General features: G+C 41.6%; 1 protein-coding gene and 1 non-coding gene across 2 annotated transcripts in view; one reads left to right on the top strand and one right to left on the bottom strand.

Moving 5' to 3' along the window:
• Positions 1–653: 653 nt before the first annotated feature.
• DCHS2 (dachsous cadherin-related 2) overlaps positions 654–10017 on the bottom strand; it is a 107646-nt gene continuing 98282 nt past the window's right edge. Inside the window, exons 18-20 of the mRNA XM_027900931.1 lie at positions 9532–9818; positions 5713–5851; positions 654–4284 (exon numbers count right to left, since the gene is read on the bottom strand). Coding sequence (XP_027756732.1) covers positions 1658–4284; positions 5713–5851; positions 9532–9818 — 3053 coding nt within the window. The 3' untranslated portion in view covers positions 654–1657. The remainder of the gene's footprint in view (positions 4285–5712; positions 5852–9531; positions 9819–10017) is intronic.
• On the top strand, positions 7873–7978 carry LOC114066334. Its single transcript, XR_003573163.1, has one exon. It is a non-coding gene; the product is annotated as a U6 spliceosomal RNA (small nuclear RNA).

Here is a 10017-nt window from a genome sequence, read left to right as displayed (position 1 = left end):
TCATTCTGTCAGAAATTGCTTTACAACTTAAGATATGTAAGTCAAAACCAAACAGGCTGTAGGTGGCATAATGCTAACAAGTGGAGAATAATATTAATTCTGAAATAATGTTGGTAAACTGGTACCCTGTTATTCTCAGTTCAGATATGAAACTATAAAACTTACCATTCTGTCTTCTTAGTAAAATCTGTCTATCCCAATGAATGCCTAAGCTATGTCTTGTTTCTTACTCCACAGCAGTACAAAATAAAAAATGCCAGTTTTAAAAGATGCTCTCTTGCATAGCAGTATGAATCCTATTCTATATGCAGGGTGTATGGTGACATTTTAGTCTCAGAAATAGGATCTTATTCAAAGACAGGTTATGAGCCCACAGACTGCAAGCCTTGACATGCATGACTGAGGAAAAGCAGCCACAGCACACCTGATGCTGATTCCACAAAATCACTCAGCCTAACCACACTGTATGCTTTCCCTCCACCTGTACAATATATACTTCTGTACACATCCAACTCATAGCAGATTCCCAGGCACCAGTTAGACACTTCCCTATAGCTCAGTTTTAATCCATGTGAGGCAAAGGACTTTTAAATATACACTGAAGAAAAAACAGAGTTATTCTACATGTACTTTCTATTTTATTGATTTGATACAACATACAAGCATACACAGCATGTGTGTGTGTGTCTGGATATACATACATACACAAAATTACAAATGTGTGATACTTACAACAAACAAGGCCAGATTATCTGGTCTTGCAGAGATCCTTGGTCTGACACAGGACCAAAGACCAGGGTGGAGGCATACAAGACCTTCAGAACTGCAACACTACCTGTGCTTACAGCTGCCTGAGGACGAGGACAGCTTCTGTAACAGGACAGAAAGACAGTAGGTATCTATCTGTGATAGAGTAATAGAGAAGATGGTTGCTTTTATCTTACCACTGGTTCTTCTGTTTCCCAAGGGTGAACCATTATTCAGATGATTGTGACTTGCTGGCTTTGAACCAGGAGATAAACAAAGGTGCACAGAAAGTGCTAATGGGTTTCCACAGCACAAAGATGGATAGCTAAAAAAGCCCAAGTAAGTAGGCAAAGCAGACGATGAAACCACACCAGATCCTGCAGGTTGTTGGGACCCAGGGACTGAGATTTGGGAAGTCTGGATACACACTAGAGAAAGAGCTCTGTAGGAATCCTTACTTTATTCTTTGCCCACCTCCAAACCTGCTGTACTTACACATCCCTCTAGTACCCTCTTCTAATACCACCACAGAAGCAGTCAGAACCCACCAGCATGCCAATGAATGTTTGCCAAAATAAAGAATTCCTTCCCTTTAATTGTTATTGATGTATTTTACTGAGAAAAATAGTAAAATTCGTCAAGTTGGTTATCAGGCACCTGGCTGTGTGTTTTACATGGGAAACCACAGTTGAGAGCTGAAAGAGGAGAACCCTCATGGTCTCACAGTGTATTCTGGGAAGAACAAGATGTATAGTTACCAAGTTTGCGGCTATTTTATATTTTAACTGTTTCAGCTCACGGAAACAAAGAATACTGGTGATATAGCTCTGACAGGCATACTTCACTGTTAAAAAATAACAAAATATACTTTAAGCCATATTTTTTACCATAAAATACATCAGTTAATAACCTAGACCTGAATTTCTTCCTCTGTTGCAAGTTCACAGCTTGGATCAATAAGACATGTTCCTATCATTTTCCCATCAGATACTACTGGGGAAGCAGTAGGTGTCTGCATAGTAAGTAAAGAGAGAGAAGGAGAAAAACTCGGGGTCATGGTTGGTGGAGGGTATCCAAGATTATGGAAAATGGGAGAATGAGAGTATTTATTAAATGCTTGCCCTGATGTTATATTTGGCATTCTCGGTGGCACTGTCCTTATGCCAGGCTGTGCTACTGATGTTATCAAGGGCGGAGGGAAAACAAGAGATTTCTTCTCCTTAGGGAAGCTGTGAATGTGTACATTTTCATCCTTCAGTTCTGCAATATCATTAAACACTGAGGCAAGAGATTGAAATCTGGGTTCCCAGCTGAGTACATAATCCTGGTTATAACTACCTCCAAGATCCTCATCAGAGGTGCCAACAGTTGCAAGTGAATCACATCCAGAGTCTTGCCTATCTGACATCAGGACGCATTCTCTTGTGAGGTCTGTCATTATACCCTTCTCTTTTATTCCAGTTTTCTTAAGTGTTTGAGACAAAATTTCATGTGCATAGGCTGTGTCACAGGCTGATTCTCTGCTTTCCCCTTTAATGGTCTGCATGTTCTCCATGCTTTGGGTGGTAGCCATGCCATCCGTTTCTCCAGACTGATAAGAGAACTGATCAGATTCCCTTGGGATCCCTGAATCTGGCATCCGTGAGCCGTACTCGCTCAGAGCTGAGCCGGTGTGTTTTCTGCAAGGATACTCATTGATCCTTTTTATTTCCTCATCCTCTGCAGTTTCTCCTTCAGCAGAACCATGGCCACTGGAGTCTGAATGCCTGCAGGGGACATCACCATCCCTCCCCTCTCCAAGTCTTGCTAGGCTCAGCCATTTTGCTATGGCACCCATGGGAAGCATACTGCTCTCAGTACTTTGGATTTCCTGGCAGTCCTTATCTTCTCTTGCTGAATTCCCATCAGTAGCTGAGGAGGAAACTGCTTCTTTTTTCACACAAGCATTCATGGGATCTTTTTGCTTATGTCTCAGAATAAGTGCGATAAGACCGACCACAAGTAGCAGGAACAATATTGATGAGATGGAAACACTAATGGTCAGGCTGTGTGCTGATGCTGTGAGATCAATATCAGGGGAACTGGAAACATTTACAAAAACAGTGCATACTGTGAACTTTGACTCAATTCTGGGACTATGAGCTCTTACCAACAATTCCAGACCATCATCATTCTTTTTGATGCCATTTTTCTTTCTGTGAACAGTCTGAGTCAAATAAATATTACCACTGGTTTGATTCACAGAAAAGAATGAAGAAGGTTTTAGAAGAGAGTAATGAACAACTCCATCCAGTCCACCATCACTGTCAGATGCTGTCACTCTGCCAAGTAACTGGCCTGCTTCGTTCTTCTCGGGGAGATTAAAAAAGTAATGTTCTTGTGTAAACACTGGGTCAAATTCATCTCTCCCCTCAATATCTACCTGAACTGTAATGGTAGCCAACGAGTCACCTTTGTCTTTTGCTTGGACTATGAGGCAGTACCTATTCTGACTTTCATAGTCAAACATTTGCTTTGTATGAATATCTCCTGTCAAAGGATCAATGAAGAACATGTCATGGTCTCTAGGAGCTTCACGATGAGCCAAACATGAAGACTGAATGGAGTACGTAATGTGCCCATAGGAGCCTTTATCAAAATCTAGTGCACAAACAGCACACACAAAAGAAAAGGTAGGCATGTTTTCACTGACAGTGCAGCTCAGACTGGGAAACAAAAAAAGTGGGGCATAATCATTGTCATCTAGGACACTAACAAAAACAACAGCAAAAGCCATATTTTTTACATGAGTTCCTCCATCTGTGGCTTGGATGATCAAAGTGAATTTTATGGTATCCTCATAATCCAGCGTTTTCATCAAATCCACTGATCCTGTTTTCCCATCCAAACGAAAATGCCCCCTGTCATTTCCAGAGATGATAGCATAAGTGATCTCGGCGTTAGTGCCTGCATCACAGTCATTTGCTGAAACTTCGGTGACATGACTACCTATAGGGATGCTTTCTTTGACATGAACGTGGTACTCCGGGCTGCTAAATACTGGAGCATTATCATTAACATCCAGCACAGTTATTAGAACAGTAGCAGTTGAATTCAAGGAGGGTGTTCCACAGTCAGAAGCAAGGAGGACCAAACGGTGAGAAGAAGCTGTTTCCCTGTCAAGAACATTGCTCAAAACCAGACTGCCAACAAGTTTGTGGGATGTTTCTGACCCTGTGACACTTGTTTCTATGGAGAATAAATTCTCAGCATTGCCCTCAATAATAGAGTACTCAACATACGTGTTGTCATGGGTCCAGTCATAGTCGATGGCTGAAAACATGAGGATGCTTTCTCCGACTGAGGCATCCTCACTCACGCTGAGATTGTACAGAACCTTTGTGAACTGAGGGGCATGGTTATTTACGTCTTCTATGTGCACCTCTATGGAAGTAACTGCAGTGAGAGTAGGACTGCCACCATCCATGGCTTCTATCAGAAGATGAACAATGGAATTATTTTTCAGCCGTGTCATTGGTCCCGTAGCAAACACTGAACCTGAAAACACAAAAGAATTAACAAAAGCCCATACTCCACAGGCAAGTAAACATGATTCCAAAAGCTGATCTAAACAGTCATATTTGAAAATGACTCAACTGTAATGGCTGCACACAACATCCAGAGAATAGTGGGTAAACAGCTCCATGGATGGACACTGATGGGCATCACTGACTAGTGATGTCCCTCAGGGGTCTGTGCTGCGACCAGTACTGTTTAATAATGTCATCAGTGACACAGACAATGGGATCAAGTGCACCCTCGGCAAGTCTGCATATGTTACCAAACTGAGTGGTGCAGCTGACACGCCTGAGGGATGGGATACTATCCAGAGGGAACCTGGACAAGCTCAAGAAGTTGGCCCTCATGAAGTTCAGAAGGCTCAGTGCAAAGTCCTGCACATGAATTGGGGCAACCTTTGATACCAATTCAGGCTGGGAGATGAAGGGATTCAGAGCAGCACTGTGAAGAAGGACCTGGGGGTACCAGTGCATGAAAAACTGGACATGAACTTGTAATGTGTGCTCACAGCTCAGAAGGCCAACTGCATCCTGGGCATACTTAAAAAAAGTATGGCCAGCAGGTTGAGGGAGGTGATTCAATCCCTCTACTTTGCTCTTGCAAAGTGCTCTACCTGGAGCACTGTGTCCAGCTCTGGAGTTTTCAGCACAGTAAAGACAGACTTATTGGAGCAAATCCAGAAGAGGTCCATAAAAATGATCAGAGGGCTGGAGCCCCTCTCCTGTGATAAAAGGCTCAGATAGTTGGGCTTTTTCAGCCCACAGAAGGGTCCAGGGAGACCTCACCATGGCCCCAAAGGAGGCTTATAAGAAGGATGGGGACAGACTCTTTAGTAAGGGTTGTTGTGAAAGGACAAGGGGTAATGGTTTTAAACTAAAAGAGGGTAAAGTCAGAGTAGATATAAGGAACCTTTTTTTTTTTTTTAATGAGGGTGGTGAAACACTGGAACACATCTCCAGGAAGGTGGTAGATATCCCATCCCTTGAAAAATTCAAGGTCAGATTGGAAACAATTCTGAGCAACCTGATCTAGTTGAAGATGTCCCTTCTCATCGCAGGGGGTTGCACTTGATGACCTTTTAAGATCACTTCCAAACTATTCTATGATTCTAAGAACTCATAGGTAACACTGTGAAGCCAAGGCCTACCCACAACAATACAGTATCAAATACACATACTGCATTTAGAGCAGCAAAAATATGCATGGTTCTGGGACAAACTGAGAACTCCAGTCTTTGATGCAATCAGTTCTTCACTGATAATGGCAGATTTAGCCAAAACATATGCGTGGACTTTACCACCAAAAATTTCCATAACTCAACTAATTACTGGCAACAGGTGAGGATGCAATAGTACTCTTCAATTTACACAAAAAAGCTGAAATAATAAGCCCTGCTTACAAACTCACCATTCTTGTGATCAATGGAAAATCCCTCAGAAGAAGAGAGGATTTTGTAGGAAATCATTCCATTATGCTCAGAATCTCTATCCATGGCAGAGAGTGTCAGAACAGGGGCATCCATAGAAATGAGCTCTGGCAAGTTCACCTGACACATAAAGCAAAAATAGAGCTTAATAAAATATTTGAAACATTAAAAAAAATACATTTACCTTTATTTGATCTTATTAGAAAAAAACCACGCGTAGTTCCCAGCTTTGGAAAAGGTTTTACTTACCTTTCTTCTGGGGCAAAACTATAAAGAGCTGAGATATTGAAAACTATGCCTTCAATACGGCCAAAATTCACAGTACACTTTAAACAGCAGTTAAATCCATCTAGCTCATTATGACAGAGAGTTCAGAGAATAAATGAATCACTTTTTTTCAAGATTACAATAATGGACTACAACTAAAAGCTTTTCTTCTTGCTTTCAAAGACACCTTCATTTCCATACGTGGAATACAGTCTGCAGTCTCTGTCTGGAGCATATGACTGACCACTAAAAAAACCAACCCATTCATCCTGAAAATTCCAGCACTAGAGCACTAGATTATTCCTAGAATTTAGTATTTCAAAATTCTCCCTTTTTTCCTCTAGGAAACCAAGAAAGTCCATTACTTTTTTAACAACTTTCATTATTTGAAGTCCAGATACAGTACTTTTGTGACCAAAGTGTCCTTCCACCTTATAAATCTACTTTCAAATGAACAGTACGGTATAGCAGCTACCTCTGTCATAACTTGAAGTGTTAGTTTAAATAATTTAAACAGAGAGATTTTATGTATATAATAACCATATGTATATATTAAACTATATATGAGGAGTATAAATATGAAAACACTTGAAAGGACAATAAAAGGGTAAAAATACAGGATGATGAATAGGGAATTATAAGTATCATCGACCAAAAAACAGCAGTGTATCTTGCTCTCCAAGCAACACATCCAAACATCAGGATTGTGGAAAAGAGAAGCTCAGTTGTTTATGTTAACATAGTCAATAGAGTGACACTGTTTTGCATCAGTTAATAATGCTGCCTATAATGTCTGCTCCGATATACAAAAAAATTCCTAGCACTTGCACAAGCAAGTATTTGCCTAAACTATTATCCAAAATCAGACACATTGGAGGGTTGAAGAAAACTAGGATCTAAAAATCACTTGAGCATTAGTAGTGCATTTTTTTCGAGAATGTAGATTTATGAGTACAAGTGGGATCTTTACACAAATCCTGATAACTCAGGCACCTGAAAGTTTTACAGGTATCTAAGTGACTAAACCACTGCGCCTGCACTTGCTCATAGATTGAAGATTCTTTACTAAGCCTAATGTTTAGACTTATTTCTTGAATAAATCTGTCTGAGATTTTTAAATGAACCATTATTCAATCCAAGTCTTCTGTGGTGCCTCATATTTTTGGCTCTGAGGACGTCCACCACACAGAAAAAGCACCAAATCAAACAAACAGTTCACAGGATTGCAGAATGGCTGAGGTTGGTGGGCACCTCCAGAGGTCATTTTCTGCAAGCCTTGCTCAGAGCAGGGTCACCTACAGCAGAGTGCCCATGACTATGTACAGATGTGTTTTGAATATCTCCAGAGACAGAGATTGTACAAACAATCTGGGCAACCTCTGAAAACAATTAGTCACTCTTAGAGGTTAAAAAAAAAAGAAAAAAGAAAAAGGTGTTTCCTGATGTTTAAATAGGATTTCCTGTACTTTGTTTAGCACCTGCTGCTTCTTGTCCTGTCACTGGACACCACAGAGTGGTAGCTTGCCCACCTTTACTCCTCCCCACTGTTATTTACACACATTGGTAAGACTGAGCTTTCTCTTCTCCATACTGAACTATCCATGCTCTTGGCTCTCTTGGGCCTCAGCACAGGTCTAGTCCCACACCAACAAGTCCTAAGGAAACAACTGTTCTGGCAACCTATTTCTCCTGTCTCAGTTTTATTGCAGCTGACCTTGCCCTGAAGTTCCAGGCTTTGTCTCTCTCCCATCCCAAGCCCTAACTCCAAGCTGTTACCTGTGCTGAGCCTTAGACCAAGCCCCACAGTCCTACGGCTGTTGAAGTCAGGGTAAAACCCTTTTAGCAGCCTGCCCTTGAGGGTCTTGTGCGATATCACACTCCCTTTGGCAGCACATATACTAAAACTGCAGTGATACAGAGAAGTTAGCGTGACCTCTGTGCAAGGATGACATGCAAATTCATGAAGCATTTGATAATGTTTTAGGGATCTGGGGTGCTGGTTGGCAGCAGGCTCAGTGTGAGTGAAGAGTGTGCCCTGGTTGCAGAGGCAGTAAACTTTATACTGGACTGCATCCGGCACAGCATCACCAGACAGTCAACAGAGGTGACTGTCTCACTGCATTCAGCCTTGGTATCGCCTCACCCTGAGTGCTGTAGGCAGTTCTGAGCCCCACCATTTAAGAAGGGTGTGAAGGTCCTTAAATGTGTCCAGAGTAGGACAACAAAGCTAGTGAGAGGGCTGGAAGGCATGTCTGATGAAGACTGATGGGCTTGTCTCATTTGGAGAAAAGGAGGCTTAGGGCTGACCCCATTGCTCTCCGCAGTTTCCTGAAGAGAGGAAGTGGAGAAGGAGGTGCTGAGCTCTTCTCCCTCATACCCAGTGACAGGACACGTAGGAATGGCTCAAAGCTGTGCCAGGAGAGGTTCAGATTGGACATTCAGAAGCACTTCTTTACCAAGAGGGTGGTCGAACACCAGAACAGGCTTTCTTGAGAGATGGTCAATTCCCCAAGCCTGTCAGTGTTTCAGAGGCATTTGGAAAATTCCCTTAAAAACATGCTTTAGCTTTTGGTCTGCCCCTGCATTGGTCAGGCAGTTGGACTGGATGATTTTTAAAGGTCCCTTCCATCCCAAACTATTCTATAACTCAGTGATCCTGAGGTTAGCTCAGTTGGCTAGAACATAGTGCTAATATCACCAAGGTTGCAGGTATCCAATCCCCATACAGGCCACTTCCCTGAGACTTGAACTCTGTGGTCTTCCCCTTCGAACTCAATATTCTGTGAAATCTGTGAATCTATTTTATACATGCTCCAATTTCTTCAATCATCTCAGTAGCCCATAGCTGTCCACAGTTACTAAAACAGCTTTGTTTTACTGTTAAACAATTTGACTTCTACAACGGCATAACATTCCAAAAGTCCAAAAGCTGAGCTCTGCACCCTCCTCAGTCCACTAGGGGAAGTTGGGGAAGTCCAAACTCCTACGCCTCACTCCCTAGATGAGTGCCATTACTGTAAGGCAGGGTTGCACATTACAAACTATATGTGCATGAACTATCATAGGGGCATTTGCTACACCTCTGTAGAGCTGTGTAAACTGAAAAGGAAGAAACTCATGCAATAGTAAAAGGGCCAGAATAAATCTATCAACTTTTTTACCATTCTCTTAGAAGAAGGAAGTTCTGAACACTGAACCCTGCTCTCCATTGCTTTGGATAATTTCCCATAACTCCTAGTGATGACTTCCACGGTGTATGGAATACAGCTAGCATTCACACCACTTGCCTTCTGAAGTCAGAAACCACAAACATTAAAACAGAACAATTCCCTCAGTTCTTTTAGCAGAATTCTTAGGAAGGGGCTGGGGTTTCCCAGAAGAGCTCTGCTCTGTTTCTGCTCAGTAATAGTTTGCAGAGATCTTTCTTAGTGCTCAAATGCATTTTTAAGACAAATATAAACAAGCATTCCTACTATTTATCATCATATACAGAAAGATATCAAACATTAGTTGTTCATTCGCCATGTTCTCACCTGATATGAATCCTGAGTAAACACTGGTGGGTTATCATTGATGTCCAAAACAAGGATGGCGAGTTCTGCTTCTGTTTGATGCACAGAATCTGAAACTATGATTTTCAGCTTATACTCAGCAGTTTCTTCAAAATCTAATGGTTCCACTACTGTGACTACACCAGTGTGTTGATCGATGGCAAATTTCATTCCAGGACTATTATCATAAATAAAACCAAACTGAAGTGCTGGTCTGGAGTCTGCATCACTTGCTGACACCTGAGTCACTATAAAACCAGGCTGGGCATCTGAAACAACAGTTTTGAGAATAATTCACAGCTAAAAGATGATGTTACAATTTCTGAGGATTTTGCCCATTTTGTAATGTTGAATCTTTGATATATGTAAACTTTCAGTATAGCTTTTGATGTATTTTAACTTTGTGTTTTACAATAAGCACAGTATCCAGAAATGATACGGAAATAGTGGTGGATTTCTTCAAAGGGG

Source organism: Empidonax traillii, unplaced genomic scaffold (genome assembly GCF_003031625.1).
Source record: "Empidonax traillii isolate 1590-97213 ecotype Southwest subspecies unplaced genomic scaffold, ASM303162v1 scaffold756:size664756, whole genome shotgun sequence".
Lineage (NCBI taxonomy): Eukaryota > Metazoa > Chordata > Aves > Passeriformes > Tyrannidae > Empidonax > Empidonax traillii.
The sequence above is the reverse complement of the archived record's forward strand: the minus strand, read 5'-3'. Positions and strand labels throughout refer to the sequence as shown.